Below are 20,534 nucleotides of genomic sequence, written 5' to 3'. Positions count from 1 at the left end.
CCAGCTCCAAATGGGAAGAGGGATAATCACCACCCGTGTGACTATTTTATTGCTCTTGGCCTGGCATTCCCCATGACACTGTCTCTTCCTGTTGACCTGCCAGAGCCCCTTAGCACCATGGGCTCATATTTTAATTGCTGGCAGCATTGAAGAGCATGGCAGTGCTTTTGCTCTGTGCACGTAATCATCATCCTCTACGGGCATTTGCAGCTGCCAGGCTTTTAAAACTGGACTGACTATAAAATAAAATGGTAATAATAAAGAAAAGATGAATTAGCCAAACCTATTTCTGACATGTTAGGAAACTCTCCCTTACACTTTGTTCTTAGCTGTGTAGTCTCTGTCATTTGTTCTGTATCAGGCAATAGCCACAGCTTGACAAAACTGCAAACTGCCGGTAGAACTGTTAGTTGGCTATTGGAAACTGTGCTAATACTATTTTTATTTTAGCTAAGGGCGTTGCTGACAGCAGAGGTAAAAAAAAGACCAGACTCCACCCTGACTGGAATAAAGGTTTTAGTAAAATGGGCACGCCTTTGACATTGTGACAATTTTACATTTCTAGGGTGCAAGCTCTTCTCATTTAGTTTCACTTTTTTCAGTTGTGCTCTGTCGATCTTTGCTACTAAAATGTTGGGGAAAATTCACAAAATTGCTAATAAAATGTGTGTCACCTTGAACACATTTTATTAGAGTAGACAGGTTTTCCTATGCATTTTGGAAAAAGATGGAACATCCTCCATCCATCCATGTCTGTAGTTTACGCAGGTTCAATATAAGTGGAGGGTGGGAGCTGTCATAACAACATACCATTTGAAAGCCCCGAGCTTCGCTCATTATCAAGTGGTGTCGCATTTGATGGTGCAGAGATTCACTGATGAAGCAGCAGCCCATATACAGTGTACACATGCTCGCACAGACTCCGGCTTACACACTCACTCATTTACACACACAGGCAAGCTGCCAGCTGTTGACTCAACACATTGGTGCTGTACTGTACTCAATGGCCCCTCTTCATATGCCTACTGGGGAATTTATTTGAAATTGGCTGGACCAGGAAAAGCAACATGTCATGGTGATTGGAATGCAAATGAGATTTATAAAAGCTTGTGCTGTTTAGCAATTTTGCTTCAATCCCCCCCTTTGTTTTCTAGATGATGCTTTTAGCGTTGTTGCATCTAGCAACCTTACTCATTTTGTTCTTCTTTTTAAAGGATTATTTCACAGATCTGATCACCAATGACAGCGTCAGCTTTTTCCGCATGTCCAAGAAGATATACCCCCACCGTCCCGTGATGATGGTCATCAGTCACGCTGCCCCTCATGGTCCAGAAGACTCAGCCCCACAGTATGCTGAGTTCTTCCCAAATGCTTCACAACACATGTAAGTATGGTTTGCTCTCAGATGATCAAAAATACAGGTCCTTCTCAAAATATTAGCATATTGTGATAAAGTTAATTATTTTCCATAATGTCATGATGAAAATTTAACATTCATATATTTTAGATTCATTGCACACTAACTGAAATATTTCAGGTCTTTTATTGTCTTAATACGGATGATTGTGGCATACAGCTCATGAAAACCCAAAATTCCTATCTCACAAAATTAGCATATTTCATCCGACCAATAAAAGAAAAGTGTTTTTAATACAAAAAATGTCAACCTTCAAACCTTCAGCAGATGGAAGCATGAAGTGCTCCAAAATCTCCTGATAGCTAGCTGCATTGACCCTGCCCTTGATAAAACACAGTGGACCAACACCAGCAGCTGACACGGCACCCCGGACCATCACTGACTGTGGGTACTTGACACTGGACTTCTGGCATCTTGGCATTTCCTTCTCCCCAGTCTTCCTCCAGACTCTGGCACCTTGATTTCCGAATGACGTGCAGAATTTGCTTTCATCCGAAAAAAGTACTTTGGACCACTGAGCAACAGTCCAGTGCTGCTTCTCTGTAGCCCAGGTCAGGCGCTTCTGCCGCTGTTTCTGGTTCAAAAGTGGCTTGACCTGGGGAATGCGGCACCTGTAGCCCATTTCCTGCACACGCCTGTGCACGGTGTCTCTGGATGTTTCTACTCCAGACTCAGTCCACTGCTTCCGCAGGTCCCCCAAGGTCTGGAATCGGCCCTTCTCCACAATCTTCCTCAGGGTCCGGTCACCTCTTCTCGTTGTGCAGCGTTTTCTGCCACACTTTTTCCTTCCCACAGACTTCCCACTGAGGTGCCTTGATACAGCACTCTGGGAACAGCCTATTTGTTCAGAAATTTCTTTCTGTGTCTTACCCTCTTGCTTGAGGGTGTCAATAGTGGCCTTCTGGACAGCAGTCAGGTCGGCGGTCTTACCCATGATTGGGGTTTTGAGTGATGAACCAGGCTGGGAGTTTTAAAGGCCTCAGGAATCTTTTGCAGGTGTTTAGAGTTAACTCGTTGATTCAGATGATTAGGTTCATAGCTCGTTTAGAGACCCTTTTAATGATATGCTAATTTTGTGAGATAGGAATTTTGGGTTTTCATGAGCTGTATGCCACAATCATCCGTATTAAGACAATAAAAGATCTGAAATATTTCAGTTAGTGTGCAATGAATCTAAAATATATGAATGTTAAATTTTCATCATGACATTATGGAAAATAATGAACTTTATCACAATATGCTAATATTTTGAGAAGGACCTGTACACCATTCAGTTTCTTCTTAATAACTGTGAGGCACACTGCTCATCAATTTACTACACAATTATTTTTTACATGGATGAGACGTTTGCCACATACCTGTTATGCTTTTTGGGTGATAGACTGTTGTCTCCTACAGTGCCATGCAATTTGTTTTAATCTCTTCTGAGGGCAGAACCCCTTGCCACAACCTACAGCGTACAAATAAACTATTGCTGTTGTCTAAATATAAAATCTCCAAGGCAACCACAGGTGTTATATGTCCAATCTCTGATAAATCAGAGCTCTTTAAGGCCCTATCCACACTAACAGAAATTCCGCCAAACAATCTGATGGGTTGGCATCTCTTGTCCACTGGGAAAAAAAAGTAAAACTTTCCAAAGTGGAGATTTTTTTGAAAAACCCTTGGCAGCGAAAGGCTTGGTAAACAGAGATTTTAAGAAACAATGCTGCCATGGCCTAGTTCTACACTGCTTTCTGTGCATGAAACCACAACATTGCTTTCCTGTATCTATCTCACTTTGTATTGACTCTGCAGCTATCAAACTTCAACACATACAGAAGATGTTTATGACCTAGGGGAAATAATAAACAGTGTCTGAGTAAACATGGATTGTAATTGTTTGGAAAGAATCTCTAATAAGTATTTGCCTGCAGGCTCCACCGCTCCTTCCATTTCCGGTTTAATTATTCTTTGATCTGATACCCCAACACTAATTGTAACGTCACAGCTGAGGCTAAAGTAGGATCATCATGGAGTTGCTAAAGGCTAGATTGTGTTTCAACCCCACTTTAAATCATGATAAATTATTGAAATGGCTGTCTTGTGAAATAAACTATTACTGATAAATATGCAATTTCTGTGTTGAATGTTTGGAGCATTCGTTTCAAAAGAAGTCCTCCAAAGCACAATCATGCTCTGAAGTAAACTTTAATTTCCTAAAATCATTTGGTGGTCGAATATTTATTTTTCCAGCTATGTGTATATATGGTTATCACAAAAAGCAAGGAAACTTGTATGTGGTTGGTTATTTCTTTGTTGTAACTATGCTTTCTGGCAATAAATCCTATACTGCTGGAAAGCCTGTTTATTTCCCTTTTAAATTATGCTACATTTCTTAAGAAAAAAGCATTTGAGGATTGAGCAGCAGAGTTGAGTATGAAAACCTTCCTAATACTCTCTGCCAATACCAAGCAGCTTTTTGTTTTATTGACTCCTGTTTGTTGTCTATTGGAGCGGATAGTTTAAAGAAACGACACAAATATTATTATTAAATTATTCATTTAACAAACAGGGGCCTGACTAGTGTGTGGATGGACCACACACAACCACAACAGCCTGGTTACATATCCTCATGGTGGTCACCAGCTTGGTCACACACTGCTGTGGAGTGGCATCCCATTCTCCAAAACCAGCATTTGTAGCAAGTTGGGTTGTGTTATTACTTGGGCACAAAAGGCACGTTCAGCCTATGAACCACAATGTTCTTCCTGTGGGTTTTAATGTTTTATTTATGTCAATACTCTTGCGGTGGCTTGGGTATTTCTGCATTTTTTTGTTGGAAATTCTCCTGACTCCATAGATGTAGATATTTCTTTCCAAGCGGAGGAAAATAATAGCTATTATTATGTGGGTGGTAAGAATTTTATAGCAGTGATTCCTCAGACAGTGAGGGGACTCCATCATGTTTGACCCAACATGCCTTGCTAATTGGATATCAGAGTTTTCTCTTTAACACCTAGTGTGGGTTTTATATGATGAGGTGTGGCTAACATGATGACAGTAAGCAAGCACTCAATCTAGCGGGGATGACAGGTTGCTTTGAAGCTCTAACAAGTGGAGATAGGAAAGGCATGAAATCAAAATGATTTATCATTGAAGATCACCAGGGGGTCATTCCAGTGGAGCAGATCAGGGATTTCTATTATGACACTATGCTTATGCCAACCCAGCAGCTCATCTTTTTAGGCTAGTCTGTTATATAATTCTTGTCCCTATGGTCCTGTGCCCTATTTTCTCATGGTGAGCCTTCTGAATTTCCTACAAAATACCACCATTTCCTTACCATTGTGCTGTGTGCCTTCCTCTCACTTCCTGTCTTCCTACTTTACCCACATCTGTCTGTCTTGCCACCGATATATTGCTCTCTGTTACTCTGTTTACATCTCCCTCCATATTATCTTGTTGTCCACCCCCCCAAGCTTCCCGTTCACTTTTATCCCCAAAGAACTTCCTGACCTTGTCCATATCAATCAGTCGTTTCTCCCAATGGCTCCTGGGATGCGAGGAATGCATTGTGACGGGGTGGACCTCGGGAGCCATGGGTGACTAAAAGGGTTGTCCCAGTGATTGTGTGTAGGTGTCGTGTATGTGGTGAGGTTACTAAGGAGAGCACAGGTGGTTTGCATGGGAGGGTGTTTGTTGACTTTCTGCTTTCATCAGATGAGGCAAATCATTTTTCCATTCTTGAGAATTCTCTTGAACAAAAAGAATAATTTGTTACAGTGTTCCAGTTCGGTTTGCCTCAAAGGGATCATGCTCTCTGCAAATGCAGAGGTATTTAATGTCTGCAGCAGATGCACGATGCAGCCAATGTGTTTAGCTCTCAGGGTTGGGAACAGACTGCGTGGCAGTAAAGGAGGAGCTGCCTCGTAAATCAAACAAGCGTCTGTACTTCTGACAGCAGCAATAGCAGTGGAGGGTTCATTGTTAATGTTATTAACATTCCTCACTTAAGGTGTTTTTGCCTAGTTCTTTAGATGTAGCCAAGTTGAGACCCATTTAAATACTAGACATGTAATGCGGTTGTTGAATTGCAAGCCTTATGATAGTAGGGAGGGACAGTAATTCTAATCACAGACGAACAAATTGCTTTACTAAGAAACCACCAACCTTCATGTGAGATGCGTCTGAGTTTGGTTTGGTTTGGTACAGAAATAGACCTACATATCATATGTGAACATCAATTTTCACATTTTGCAACAGATTCTCACTAGGATTTTGGTCTGGACTTTGACTGGACTATTCTAACACATGAAAATACTTTAATGCAAACTATTCCATTAGTTATATTTTATGGTTGATTTGCTGCTAGAAGACAAACTTCCACCGCATTGTCAAATCTTTTACGGACTCTAACTGGGTTTTCTTCATGTAGTTCCCTTTATTTAGCTCCATTCGTCTTCCTGTCAACTCTGACTAGCTTCCTGTTCCCTGCTGAAGAACAACAATCCCACAGCATGATGCTGCCACCACTATGTTTTACTGTGAGCACAGTGTGTGTGGGGTGATGTTTATGCTGTTAGGTACAAGCAGGTGGACTGTGTTTATTGATGAGGTGACTTCTGAAGGCAATTTGTTGCACTGCATTGTATTTAGAAGTATCATGATAACAGCTGAATCCAAATTGATGTTACACTTTTGAAATTAATATTTGTAAAGTAATTTCAATGTCAGTCTTTTTATTTCCACTACAAATAATGAACTACTTTGTGTTGGTCTTCCACATAAAATAAAACATACATATTGTAGTGTGTCAAACATGAAAAAAAGGGGTATGAATACTTTTGCAAGGCACTGTATGAATCTGCTTTGGTGGCAGGTGTGACCTCTCCTACAGACTGATTTCATCCCACTGACCTCTGCATTCCTGGTTCCCTGGTGCTCAAGGCCCCATACCTTAGTGCCCCATTGCCCAGAGACAAGCCTCTTTGTGGGGCTTATTATACTGCCTGCTAAGTGGGTGAAGAGTTCACCCTTCTCACAAAGCAGGCCTAAGGAGACAAGGACAGAAGGCAGCTCAGTCAATGAAAGCATAGGGGCTTTCATAGCTGAGCTTCATTAAGGATCAGAGTTTTGATATTCAGGAGTGATACTTCAGAGGTGAAACCATATTAAAGTAGAAGAAATTAATCCAGCAGTGATGACTGTATTCTAGGGCTTTTTATGTGACTGCCTGCATGTTCTCTTTTAGAACCCTTGCATGTACAATGCTGTCCAATACCTAGCCCTCTTCTTAACTTCATTTTTAATCCCACAAACAGATTTGCAGCTTTTTTTATATATATCTGAGTGATTCTCCCACTTTTCTTGACGTTTATCCCATCCCATTAACACCGCCCCTTCAAATGACCTTGACTTGTTGAGTTCTTGCTCCAGAACTTGTTGCAAACTTGACTTTGGGGCCTATTATTTTCATAAGCATGTGCCAGCCCTCAAATGACCCATCTGTGCCAAGAGCGCAGTTGTGCAAGGAGACTCTCGTCTCTGTGAGAGAGGAGAGATGTTCGGAGAGGGGTGTGGAAAAACTGCAAAGGTGCTGGCTGTAAAAGTGCGAAGACATTTCCGTCAACAAATAGCGTGGCAACCGAAGCGTGTCAAACACAGTGGACAACTGTGGCACCTGTTGCTGAACAGGAGCTTGTAAAAAGTAGCAGACAGGTGTTTTTTGGCATTACTAAATGTTCTCTTACAACTCACATGTAGACATTTGCTCAGTCAGGGCTAAATATTTCAGTGAGAGGTGATAGCTGGGTCTTCTATATAGTTATATATATGTTTTCGTTCTGTTTGTCCTCCCAGTACCCCCAGCTATAACTACGCCCCAAATATGGACAAGCATTGGATCATGCAGTACACAGGCCCTATGAAACCAATCCACATGGAGTTCACCAACTTCCTACATCGGAAAAGGTTGCAGACACTTCTTTCTGTGGATGACTCTGTGCAGAAGGTGAGTGTAATTCTTAATTTTTTTGTAAAGTGAACAGTGCCTTCTCTTATTGTCAGTTCTTACAGATTTATGACATGCTGGAGGAAACTGGAGAGCTGGACAACACCTACATTATCTATACAGCAGACCACGGCTACCATATCGGTCAATTTGGGTTAGTCAAGGGAAAATCAATGCCTTATGATTTTGATATCCGGGTGCCATTCTTCCTGAGAGGACCAAATGTCGATCCAGGGGCAATGTGAGTACCGACCAACTTACATTGTTTCTACTTTGTTAAAGCTCAAGATTTTTTTGTTTCAGAAATTGTTACCCTAATATTGTGAACTCTGCATGGACTTCATCAGAAACCCCCATTTGGTGCTGAACATCGACCTAGCTCCCACTATTCTTCACATTGCTGGACTGGACACCCCTCCAGATATGGATGGCAAGTCCATCCTTAAGTTGCTGGAACAGGAGCGAACTGGCAACAGGTTTGTATGGATCCATCATGCCATGATGTAATGGTCGTTTTGAACAATAACTGTACAGTTTGCATTATCCAAGTAACTATTCTCTTCATCGGTCATTACCCTCTAAATGTAAATTTCCACTGCATGAATGATTGCATTAACTCCAACTAAGCACAAAGCCGGCAATTTGGAGAATTTTTTTTTCTTGGCCGGGGGATTTTGGCTGCAAGTCGCTGTGGTCCCACTTTATTAAGGTTTCTCCAGAATTTGTTTGCACGCTCAATCATGTGTTTCTCCACAAAAACCACTGTACTCACAGTGCACAGTGTGAGTGCAAAATAGCTGTCCGGTACAAAGCATCTATTGTTGATATAACTGTACTAAAATGTTTCCAGAGATGCAAAAAAACTGAAGAGCATAAAGCCCCCTAGAGTCTGTTGTGATCAACTACCATAATCTCAGCAAGTTTTGTGTCTGAAAGGCTGCAGCAGAAAAGCCATTCCAAAAACCAGTCCATAAGCTTTGTCCAATTTTGTTTTCACAGATTCAAACCCAACCGGAAACCTAAAGTCTGGAGAGATACATTCCTGGTGGAGCGAGGGTAAGCTGGGGTTCTTGATTACCTCCACATCCCCTCACCCTGCACCACAGGCCCATCGTGTGTCACATAAAACTAACAGTACATTTAAATGAAAGGGCTCAGGGGATGTTCTCCGTTCGCTCAATACATCTGCTTCTCTTTGCCATTTATCTCTTAGCCATTTCCTGACCACAATCTGTTTGGAAGGCAACAATGTGGAGGAGACTGAAATATTCAGAGATGCTGGGTTAAGCTATTTCTGGTTAGTCGTGACAGTTCATGCAGGGGGGTTCCTAAACGTACAGAATGAGTTTAGGACATTGGGTCGTTGCCACAAAAATACAGTGTTCTGCAAATGTTTCCATAACCTTTGAACCTTTTTGCGTTTTGTCCCCTTACAACTACAGAATGTATTTTGTTGTTTTTTTTTTTGATAAACCAACACAAAGTAGTGCATAATTATGTGATAGGAGGAAATTGATCGATTCATTGTCTATGCCTGCTTATCCATGGCATGCATTTGTGTTAGTGATTCTAAGTCAATGTTTTTTAGAGCCACCGTTTTCTGCAATTTACAGCTGCAAGTTATATGGCATGTCTCTACTAGGTTTGCCTATCTGGAGGCAAGAGTTTGTTGCCACCCTTCTCTCATTGTAATTCAGGTGGTATGTTTAGTGTTGTCTTGTTGTAAGGTAAACCTCTATCTCAGTCTTAAGTCTTTTACAGCTTCAGTTGAAAACAAAAGCATCCACACGGCAAAATGCTCCCACCACCATGTTTCACTGTGGGGATATTGTATTCTGGGTTACATGCAGTGTTAGCTTTCTGCCGCAAATGTTGGACAGAAAGTTTCATTTTGGTCTCATCTAACTAAAGCACCTTCCTTTACATGTTTACCACCTACCCTCCATCGCTTGTGACAAATTTGAAACAAGACTTTGTATGGCTTTTTGTTTTTAATGTTTTTTTTTTTTTTTAAATCAATGAAGTAGTTTGGCCCCAAAGCTCCATTAGTTGTTTATTTAATCTTCCTTCTGAAATGAGAGATTTGTTGTAGAATATATCACTTTTCTCAACCAAGTGAGGCACTGACAGACGTATCAGGAGGAGAAGAGAAAAATAATCCCATCAAGCTGGTCTTTACAAGATTCAGGTGATTATAAGAATTGGTGAAACAAAAATAGGATTAATCAGGTTAAAGCCAGATTATACTAGAAGCTTGTATAGTTTCATTCATTATATTCCACACACCTGCCAGAGCAGTTGTGCCTCTCTGGCTTCTCCTAGGACCTTATTTTTTGCAAATCTTACTAAAGATTGTTCGTGAATCTCCAGTTAGTTGTGTTGACACACATGTAGGCAGTCTATGTATAGCACTGCAGTGACCTTTTGCTTCTTTTAAACTGTTCCATTAATCCCCACTGTTTATAAAGGCTGTTTACTAGAAGTCTTGTAGCTAAAGGCTGAGATTAAACTTGCTCTATAGGAGTGCGTTCACAGTAGCTGATGTTTTCTGTGAGGCTCTGTTCTTGTGATACGCTCTGTGATTCAACACCCTCACGTGACCTTACAGTACTACCACAGACAGCTGGAGCTGACTGTGTTGTTCGAAAATCCCATCATCTGCATAATGCAGTCGTCAGGGAGTGACATCAACAACTGTTTGCTATCTAATCATCCCAGGCCAAAGTCGAAAGTCAAAAGCAGAGTCTGTGTGGGAAAGTTGGCTGTTCTCTCTTTGAGGTGCTGGGAGCAATGGACGAGGAAATTTTTTTTGGTAACAACTTCTTGTCGTTGTCATTCTGTTGTAGTGCTAAGAACATGTTGGAAGAAAGTTGGGATTAGAGAATTCTGTGCTGTTTGCATTGGATGCGACCCAGGCTGAAGTTTATTCTGAACTGGTGTAAAACAGCCTGGATTTAGGTAGACCTTATCCCTAAGTCAAGACTCTCAGGCACATAGAGCCACAACATATTTTACCCATTCTCCAGCCAAGACCAGGAAATCAATCAGAGCAGAGAGAGACAAAAGACTCTTCAGATGAAAAGCATTTTGTAGTATTTTGACCCACTCCACTTAGTCAGTTGCCTGGTAGTCAGGGTTTAATTAAGTCTTAAAAAGTAACAAGGTTCTAGGTATCTTTATTATCCAGAAGGGGTGATTAGTTTACAATTGGATTTACAGTAGGTACCATTCATTCACCTTTTATCATTTTCCTGGTCTGCATGAAAAAGAATAACGGAATTATGGAAAATAGTTTATCCAGATTTTATTCCTTGTTCTGTTCTGTATATTATTATTCAGTATTTTGTTATTTTATGACCTTTATTCATACAGAATACATCTCATTGAGAAATAAAGTTTATTTTCAAGAGAGACCTCTTCCAACATTTCATGAAGTCATAAAAGTTACATACAGTACAAATGCATATTAAAATACGGTGTCAAAAAGATCAAGATGATAAATAATTACAAAGCCATAATTAAGAACAAGCAGGAGCCTGCTGCCATTTTCTCAATATTTTTGATCCACATATTAACTTTAGCCAGAGAAACAGATCAGAGAGTTTCAGGAGATGATTCCAAGTTAATGGCGCAGAGTAAACAACTTTATCTCTGATTTACCACATTGCAACTTTATTTTTTGTTTTGGTAAAATGAACTTCATTTACTTAAATGTTGAACAAATCAAAGCCAGTGTCATTCAAAAGGGCCATTCCGCATTTTGTCCTTTTTGCCATACATCTTTCATATAATAGTTTTTTAAACTTGCTCACCATGACTTTGAAACTAGGTGGGCTTTAGATGCCAAACACAGCATTGTAGCTAGCATTAGGCTTTTACAGAATAAAGGTATTATAAAAAAACAACCGGTCTGTATTCAGTTTAGCATATTTCAGTCTAGATTTGACAAGTCTAACAGTTAAAGGTTTTCAGATAGAGTGCATCTGAGTTGATCCAGATGCCAGCAAAAAAGAGAATGTCCTTTACCACTCTGTCCAATCAAATGGTAACCTCTCTGTGTTGCTTTATGATCTGTGAAACATACATGTATGGAATTTTATAATGGAAAATGTGTGGAAACCCTGAAATTCTTCAGTTTCTGTTTTATCTTGCAGTAAGATCCTGAGGAAGAAGGATGACTCTGTGAGCACTCAACATACCAACAGCCTTCCAAAGTACAAGAAGGTCAGAGAAACATGCCAGCTGGCTGAACTCCAGACACCATGTGAGCAGCCTGGACAGGTAAAGAAAAGACAATAATACATTGAAAATTTGATGGGGGAAAAAATGTTTGATGGATTTTAAGCTGCCCTGTTGTCCAGCAAAGATGTTTTCTTGGTCTTAAAGCGACCTTCGTCCTGCCTGTTGGAGAATATCTGTGGGCCACTCCTGAAGCAGCCGTTTACAAGTGTATCACTTGCTTTATAATGTGTCTCTTTTGCAGCGTTTTGCGGTCCATTAATTTGTGGGTACTTGCTTTTAATCTTGCGGCCATTATTTTCTGGCAGACCAAACAGCCAGATGGTACAGTAAGTGGCCCTGAGCAGACAGGCCAGAGGAATACAAATTGTTACAAATTTTAGGTAGTGTTAAAAGGACGGGCAGACTTTCCGAGGGTCTAACTAATTTGATCCAGATCCACTTTATGACCGCATAAATGTGTGTATGTAGGAATCACTTAATAAAGGCAGCAATGGAGCAATTTCGGCTGAGCTCAGGAGCGCGTGGGTGCAGCATTTCAGCTGTATGTAATAAACCTTTTTCAATGTTCCTGTACGTTGTAGGGGTTCACGGCAGTCACTGCACTGCTTTGCCTCTCACGCTTCAGGGTGAATTATCATTCTTTCTGTTCCAAACAAAATAAAACCTGTAAGCATCCGGTGGAATAAATCTTAAATTTCAAATCCAGATGGGTGTAAAATAACATTTACTGGAAGCCAAAGAGTCACTGTAACTGTCGGCAAATCAGACTTCTAACCGCTCAGATCCTTCTTTGTTTCTCATCATCTTCTGCTTTCCCACTGATGCAACAGCGCTGCTACACACGCACATGTTGCATTGAGTCTTCACAGTGAAAGCACTAACAAGGGCAGATAAAGAAAGACGGATTGTTTTCATCCTCCAGCAACATTATGTCCCTCTCCCTCGCATCTTTTTTGATTCTGACATGACTGCTCCGCTGGTCCCCCGTAAGCTCCTCCAATAGAAACCTGACCTGCCTTATGAGTCTTTGTTTGGACCCTTGTTCCCACACTATGTCCTCCTCGATGAACTCTACAGACATCTGGGTCCAGGTTTATCCAGGGCCTAACAGTCACAGCAGTCTCAGCAATCAGCCTTGAAAGCTTTATTTCCTTCTGGAATGTGTGTTAAGAAAGTTGCTGCTGATGTAGCCAAATGTGTGGGAGTTTATTTACAAAATTACGTTGGTGACGCACGGACATGGCTGGTGTGAGAGTGATTGGGGTTTCCTCTTTGGTTTTACAGACACCAGACGAGCCTAATTCATCTCGTGTGGTGGTTTTGGTTTATCTTTGTTAAAGCACAAGGAAGCCAATCTCATCGACAGTGACTGAAAATGTCAGAAGAAAAGAAAAACTAAAATTATTGCAGACGGTTTAAAAATCTGAAATTGTTAAATAAAAAAAAGTTATACAAATTGTTCTCAATGCCTCTTTCTCCTTTATGTTGACAGAAATGGCACTGTGTGGAAGAGATCACAGGAAAGTGGAGGATTCAGAAGTGTAAAGGTGGTTCTAAGGATGGGTCCAGGAAGAGGGTTCGCAGCCTAAGGGCACCCAGCAGTTACGACAACAGAGAAAAGGTGTGTGACTGTGAAGACCCTTTACACAAACCATCCAGAGCGGATCGGCGATCCCAAAGACGGTTCTCTTCAGGAGGACAGCGTAAGTATCATATACCTGTTACCTAATTTAAGTAAATCAAAGGGACATCATGTTAACAATAAAGAACCAGGATTATGTATTTAGGAACGTTTATTGACTTGTTTTGGTTGAAATATATCGTTTTTGTTACACTTATGATACAGCCGTTGATGCTCGTTTCAGCACTTATGGAAGAGAAAGTCTGTAGATCTCAGGACTTGATTTTATTTCTGTTAAAATGATTATTTATGCTCTAAAATGAGTCAGATGTTCGTAAGAAGCAAACATCACGTAATAGTTCTGGTTTGTACTTTTGTGTGTTCTGCCAGAACTTTGAATATGAAAGATATGGTGCCCTCTAGTGTTCCTTGAACAAAATTAGAGGTACAACTAATAATTAATTTTCAGTCCAAATCCATCAGTGTTTGCCCAAATGTTTTAATACATCTGTGCTTTCTGTTGGCACACCTTTTGTTCTCAGTGCTGATGTGTGTTTTACTGCACCATGTGTGCAGGCCATTATCATATGCATTCTTTCAGTAAAACAAAGATTTATGAAACAGGACTCTAGATCTCCTATTTTTTCTTCGACTATCTCTAACTAAACATATTTCACTTATGTAAGTAGATTTAGATTTTGAGCTAGAGCTGACCAAAGACAGTCAAGAATTGTTTGAAACAGTCAGTGAAAATGTCCTTTATTTCATGTAAGGATAATGTAGTAGAGACGGTCCAGCGCTGAGGTGGTTCTATGTGATGCATCAAGAATAAAATTTGGCATCAACAATTTGTTGCAGGCAACTTCGACTTTAAACATACTCTTGAGTGATGGTTCGATTTCCAGGAACTTAAATGCCTTCAGTTAAATCATCTGCTGTATCCCAAACTTTCTACCTATTTCCAGCGGACATTGGGTGATAGATGTGGTACACCTTGGATAGGTGCCCAGTCCATTATAGGGAAGCACAGAGACCCAGGACAAAGCGGATGGATTGAAAATGAACATGCTCTTCTTGTCTTTTGAAAAATAGAATAAAGGTTTCATAATTATCAAGCCTTTATCTGTATCCAAGCTTTTAGGTCGAGGATAACACTGCTTGTACCCTTTCCTATTAATCTGACATGCAAAAATTTCACAGAATTAATTTCACATTTGACAGGTGACTTTTTTTTGTTGCCTTATAACCGTAACCCCCCCTTGACCCCCAAACCAGAAAGCCCATGCCAAACACCTCTGCTGTTTTATCTTCAACAGAGCATATAAAACTGAATGGATGCAATCTGCTGGGTTTTCCTTTGATAGAAAAACGTTTTATCCAATTTTGAATAAAAAGCTAACTCCGATTAGCTAGGATTAGTTAGGATTAATTGGAATGTATGTACCTGACTGTTGTGAAGTGCCTTGAGACAACATGTGTTGTCAATTGGCGCTATATAAATAAAACTGAATTGAATTGTTAACAACTTTATAAATAATGCAAGAATAATTGCTCCTTAGAAACAGCATGAACAGAGGTGACTTAAATACTGTTAGATCTTGGTTCTTCTAAAACTGCTGCTAAACTCCAATTTCTTGGTTCCTCTCAGGTTTTCGCCCCCGTTTCGTCCACACTCGGCCTGCGCGATCGCTGTCTGTGGAATTTGAGGGCCATATATACGACATTGACCTGCAAGCAGATGACCAGTCCGGCATCCGCCGCCGCGGCATCTCAAAGCGGCATTACAACTCAGAGGACCCAGAATATGACTTGGGGTCTGACGACGGTTCGGAGGAAATGTTGGCAGATGATACTAATGCAGTGGGATACCCAAACTCTGTGAAGGTTACACACAAGTAAGCCATGTCTATAATATTATAGAGGTATGTCGCATTGGTGTACCTTGTTTTTTAGGGAAGTTTATAAATTTTCTTGAACCTTTTTTAGATGTTACCTCCTGATGAATGATAGCATTCACTGTGAGAGAGAAATCTACCAATCCTCCAAAGCCTGGAAAGATCATAAGAGCTATGTCGATCAGGAGGTACGCCGTCTGATTTGCATGTTTACCTCATAAATAACAAGTCACTGACTTATAATGATGTGCAATATAAAACTAAGATTATTGGCTACATATTTTCGCTCTTAGATTGAAGCCCTTCAAGACAAAATCAAGAACCTTCGTGAAGTTAGAGGCCATCTGAAAAGGACACGACCAGACGATTGTGACTGTGGAAAGAGGTTTGTGGTTTATGATTTAGCTTTGAACTGTTCTCCCTCTAATCTTATTTCTCTGTTATTGATGAACCTTTTCTGCAATCCTTACTCTTTTCCTCTGCTTATAAATCCAGCTTTTTCAACAAAGGCCTCAGAAACAAAGGAGAAAGACTCAAGGGCAGGAATGAACAGCTACATCCATTTAAGTAAGTTTCTATTATTGGTTTGCAGGTTAATAATAAAACGGAAACAAACTTGTTTAACCAGGTTGTCGATGACTTCATCCAGTGTGTGTTCATGTTTGTTACACTTTAGCGACTCTCATGTTTCTAAACCATCATGCCATCCATTACATTTATTAAATGTTTGGCTCCTGAATTAATTTTAAATGACAAAGCACATGTTTTTTCTGTGGATCAGTTTGTGTGTGTTTCTGGAAGTGATTGAGTTGCCTGGAAAAATGAAATGATTCAACACAGGAAAAATCAGTCAGTCCTTCAAACATAGTGATCACCTTCCACCATGAAACACTGGAATTGTCATTATGCCGATACAAAGCAGCTGTCTCCAGCAATGTCTGTTTTGTGTAACGCAGGGAGGAGGAGAGGCACAGCGGCTAGGATGTCATCTTAGACAGACCTGGCCAAACTGAGAGCATAAACATAAGCATAAACAGGCTGTCATACCTGAGCATGTGTGTGCCCCTCCGGATCTTCCATCACTCTGGTTACTGGCATCAGAAAGGCTAGGAGTTGTAGTCATTGTTGCTTCACAGTTTAAAAAATTGTCATGTTACCATTTAACAGGGAGACCACAGACGACATTGACGGAAAGGCCCCGCTATATAATGAGATCCGGCGCAGGAAGAAGGAAAGGAAAGAGAAGAAGCGACAGAGGAAGGGAGACGACTGCAGCCTGCCAGGCCTCACTTGCTTTACACATAACAATGACCACTGGCAGACGGCCCCCTTCTGGACATGTGTGTATATTTATATATACCACATTTATTGCTTTCACTCATACCACACCTAACCTTTTTATATGTTTTGGTAAAACTTACCAGCCTGACTATAATGATGGTGTTCATTATCTTGCAGTGGGTGCATTCTGTGCGTGCACCAGCTCCAACAACAACACCTACTGGTGCCTGAGAACCCTCAACGAGACCCACAACACGCTCTTCTGCGAGTTTTCCACGGGCTTCCTGGAGTACTTTGACCTCAACAGCGACCCATACCAGGTAGCTTATCTGTCTGTAAACATTATACTGCGTGGTTCTTCCTGTGGTGACTCTAGAAAACAGTTTTTCAGTATTACTTCACAGTCCCCATTTTGATTTAGCCTTTTTTTTTAGCTAAATCTACCACCAAGATTGTAAAACTTTAGTGAATAAACTGTAGATTTTGCAGTTTAACTGTCCTTTGTGTGGAGAAGTAGTTTTCTGTCTTTCTTTGCTAGATACTAATATGACAAATCATTGAAGAAGTTAAACTTACAACAAAAACAGATGCTAATATGGCTAATTTACTTTTCATTAGCATAAAATATTGGAAAAAATCAACACCTAACCTATTAGTTATCACACTAATATTTTTGAATTATCTAATTAAGCAAAACAGAAACAAAACCTCAAATGGCAAACTTGACACAAGATAAATTTCCACGAGGAATTGAACATTCAGAATATTATCTCAGCTGATTAAAAGTCTAACCTTATCAAGAGTTTGGTGTTTGAAGTCAAACAAAATTTTGAAGTAGAAAAGCAGTGAGGAACTCCAAGACAAGCGAGGTCTAATATTGAGCATGTTGGAGGCGTGAGGTAATAAAAAAGATGAAACTTGGCAGAAACCCCACGCAACAATGGACATAGTTGAGAAAAGCAGAAAAAAAAGATTACTCAACCAGATATCAACAAGGTGTTCAAGCTTGTTTTAAATTCGATCAGGCTTCTCTTCTTGCTTATTTTTTTTTAGTCTGACTCCATCAAAACTTGTCTCTTAGCAGCCGCCTGCAACTGGTGACCTCACCAGGTGGCGATTACGTAGTTTAGGAGAGAAATTTTGAAAGAATGTGCCATGTTACAAAATAATAGACCTTCCTATTTTCCAAGGCTCTTGCTTTTAAACTCGGGTAGAAACCAGAATAAAAAACATTAATAAATAAAATATCATGTTGGAAGCAGTAGCCTTTTGTTTAATAGTTTTATACCTCAGGGTCATATACACATTAGATATTTTCAAAGGTCTCAGGAACATCTTCTGCTTGTTAAGAAAGTCATTACAGCTGAATCTGAGGTCATAGTGAAGCCTTGGTCAAAAGGTTTAAGTATGGATGAACAATCAGATCCTGAATGTCGCTAGAGAACATATTGTACAAATTTGTATTGTGATTCAATATGTTTTGCAGCTGTAGTTACCAGGTCTTCACACTTTTTTTTCCAAGGCAATAAAGGTTTTGGAATTTAGGATTGGTCATGATTTTTTAGCAAGCTCCAAAAACATGTTTATGGACTTTGCAGCTGACCAACGCAGTGTATGCTGTGGATCGGGACGTCCTGAACACACTCCACGCACAACTCATGGAGATGAGGAGTTGTCAAGGGTACAAGCAGTGCAATCCTCGACCTAAAGGCTTGGATGCAGGTAAGAACGCTGCTTTCTGTACTCTTTATATGTTGTCTTTGTGTGCATACATAGATTTTTGGATAAATGGACTCCTACAGGGAGTATAGTAGTAGCTTTTACCCCACCAGCAATGACAGATTTGACTTGCATCGGGGTTGGTTTGTCAGTTGTTATGCAATGTTGTATTTGTTATTAATTGTTTATTGGTTTCACTGTTCTGCTGTGGGTCTGTTTTAGATTGGATGGTGTGTGTTTGTAAATACCTGCATGCTGCGTGTGTTTGCAAATGATCTACCCTATAATTAGCGCTAAACCCTCAGGTGGAGGTCACCAAATCAATAGAGATTTTTGTTTGACATTCAAGTCACTATTGCACATATACACTCTTGACTTCTCTTTCAGCCCTGGATCTTTCCTGCAAGAGTTTTCTTTTTTTTTCCATCAACGATGTGAAGCTTTAGTCTGTCATTAGCTGTGTTACAGTTGTCAATCCTGGCTGTTTTCCTCTTTTCCTGACTCGCTGAGTGTTAACGATTTTAGTATAAGCATACTGTCATCGCGGTAACTGACATCTCTGTGGTGGAGGTGGTTACTACGCAATGTCACAATGATGTAAGTCTGCAGTGTTTGTGTGAGGCATGAGCTGCCAATGATGTTTCTGACCTGAGGGAAATACTTTTATGTCTGTAATTAGCAGCTGCAGAATGCAGTCACAGAGCAGCCAAACTATGCTCTAAAATTTGATTGTGTTTCACTATTGGCACACTGGACTTGTGAAAAGCATGCCAACACGTGTCACAAATAGCCTAAAGGCTCCCACTTCAACTGGCTGCCATTCCTTGAGTGAAGCACATATTCTGTAAACCAGTAATCTGACTGGTGTCACATCTGCGGATGGTTTTGTTGGTGAAATCCATGATTAAAGCTTAAATGCTAGAAATGAATGTAGCAGTTAATGAGTAAAATTTGACTTGACTCTGTGTATTTAATCTTAAAGGGGAAAAGTTGTTTAACTCTCCACCCTTCAAATCCAGTTTATCCTATACCAATTTCTACTATTATTTCATGTTTTCCTTCTTTCATATCTAATTCTCTTTTTCTCTCCTTAGTTCTATAGTGTTTGCGATTCTCTATAGCATTTAGCATCGGTGCATGAAGAAAAGCCTCAGTGTGACTGATCTGTTTCCCTCCTACTTCCCTTTGAATCAAGGCATTAACAATCAATTGCTGTTATTTTTTCCAATCAGGAGGTAAAGATGGAGGAAGCTATGAGCCACACAGGTACCCGACAAGTTTTGTTCCTCTTCAGCGGCTTCCCCCTCCCTTTAACACCTGCATGGGCCGAATTTGCCTCATTCCCACTAATACATCCATCTCCGGGGTGCTGATGCTTCATCCGTGGCTGCATGCTGGGAACATGCTAACAAATCATAACAGAACTTTTTTTTTGTTTGTTTCTCTGCGCATACAATCTGTCTGTACCTTCATCTGCTGTGTAATGTCAATCTGCAGCCACTTGGAACATGTAAGATCATGTATGTCCCATATTTATCCACATTTGCTTCCATGTATAAAATATAAAGAGTTTTTTACAGGATACCATGGCTATATAATAATAAAAATCCAAAGCTGTTGAGTGCAGGTTAGTGTGTCATCCCCTCATACATCAATACATTAATAGCTAGGAATAGGTTGACACTTTGGGGAATAAGCACTGGATATGATTAATGCAACTTTCCTCTTTGTGTTTTACACATACCATGAAAAATCAGGTAATGGAGGAATATCAATCACCAGAAAATCATACCACTGTAGCACCCAAAATGTGAAACTATTCTTCTGATCTGTCATATTTCATGTAATGTCACCTATATCCACCTAAACAAAGCATCATCCCATTCTTTGCCAGTGTAACATTTAAAGATGCACTGAGAAATCATCGGTTGACGAGAAACAAACAATTTTCACTCGGATTTGTCAGTTGGTCTGAATCTCAAAAATTCTGAATTGAATCTTTTTCTGAACACCAAATGCGCCTTGCGTAAACTGTACCAAGTAGCACAGACCAAACACTCTTATGTGTGGAAGTTATTACAGAGAGAATGATATGCTTATGGTCCATTCAGGCTGGAAGAGAGAGGGGAGAGCAAGACATCTGTTAACTGCTTGAAGGTCTTACTCTCTTTCTTCCAGCCTGAATGAACAAGCATGTATAAAAAAAAAACACTAATAGGAACATCCTTCCCTCACCTGTCCAAATCATTAAATCAAGTTGCTACAATCAACACCATGGCCACAGGTGTATAAAATCCAGCACTTCGGAATGCAGACTGTTTCTACAAACATTTGTAAAACACAGATCGCTATCAGGAGCTTGGTAAA

General features: G+C 40.2%; 1 protein-coding gene across 5 annotated transcripts in view; it reads left to right on the top strand.

The window, feature by feature from the left end:
* sulf1 (sulfatase 1) overlaps positions 1 to 20,534 on the top strand; it is a 109,879-nt gene that overhangs the window by 83,444 nt on the left and 5,901 nt on the right. For 4 of the 5 annotated variants that reach the window (XM_047349753.1, XM_047349751.1, XM_047349752.1 and 1 more), the window contains 14 exons: positions 1,215 to 1,384; positions 7,259 to 7,409; positions 7,475 to 7,650; positions 7,757 to 7,885; positions 8,409 to 8,465; positions 11,564 to 11,690; positions 13,144 to 13,354; positions 14,921 to 15,167; positions 15,259 to 15,355; positions 15,461 to 15,552; positions 15,663 to 15,734; positions 16,335 to 16,507; positions 16,626 to 16,768; positions 18,047 to 18,170. In XM_047349753.1, coding sequence (XP_047205709.1) covers positions 1,215 to 1,384; positions 7,259 to 7,409; positions 7,475 to 7,650; positions 7,757 to 7,885; positions 8,409 to 8,465; positions 11,564 to 11,690; positions 13,144 to 13,354; positions 14,921 to 15,167; positions 15,259 to 15,355; positions 15,461 to 15,552; positions 15,663 to 15,734; positions 16,335 to 16,507; positions 16,626 to 16,768; positions 18,047 to 18,170 — 1,969 coding nt within the window. Of the gene's footprint in view, positions 1 to 1,214; positions 1,385 to 7,258; positions 7,410 to 7,474; positions 7,651 to 7,756; positions 7,886 to 8,408; positions 8,466 to 11,563; positions 11,691 to 13,143; positions 13,355 to 14,920; positions 15,168 to 15,258; positions 15,356 to 15,460; positions 15,553 to 15,662; positions 15,735 to 16,334; positions 16,508 to 16,625; positions 16,769 to 18,046; positions 18,171 to 19,399; positions 19,434 to 20,534 lie in introns of all 5 variants that reach the window. The other variant, XM_047349755.1, reaches the window with a different exon arrangement.

This window comes from Girardinichthys multiradiatus, chromosome 21 (assembly GCF_021462225.1).
Source record: "Girardinichthys multiradiatus isolate DD_20200921_A chromosome 21, DD_fGirMul_XY1, whole genome shotgun sequence".
Taxonomy (NCBI): Eukaryota; Metazoa; Chordata; class Actinopteri; order Cyprinodontiformes; family Goodeidae; genus Girardinichthys; species Girardinichthys multiradiatus.
Note: the sequence above shows the minus strand (reverse complement) of the source record. Positions and strands in the feature narration are given on the sequence as shown.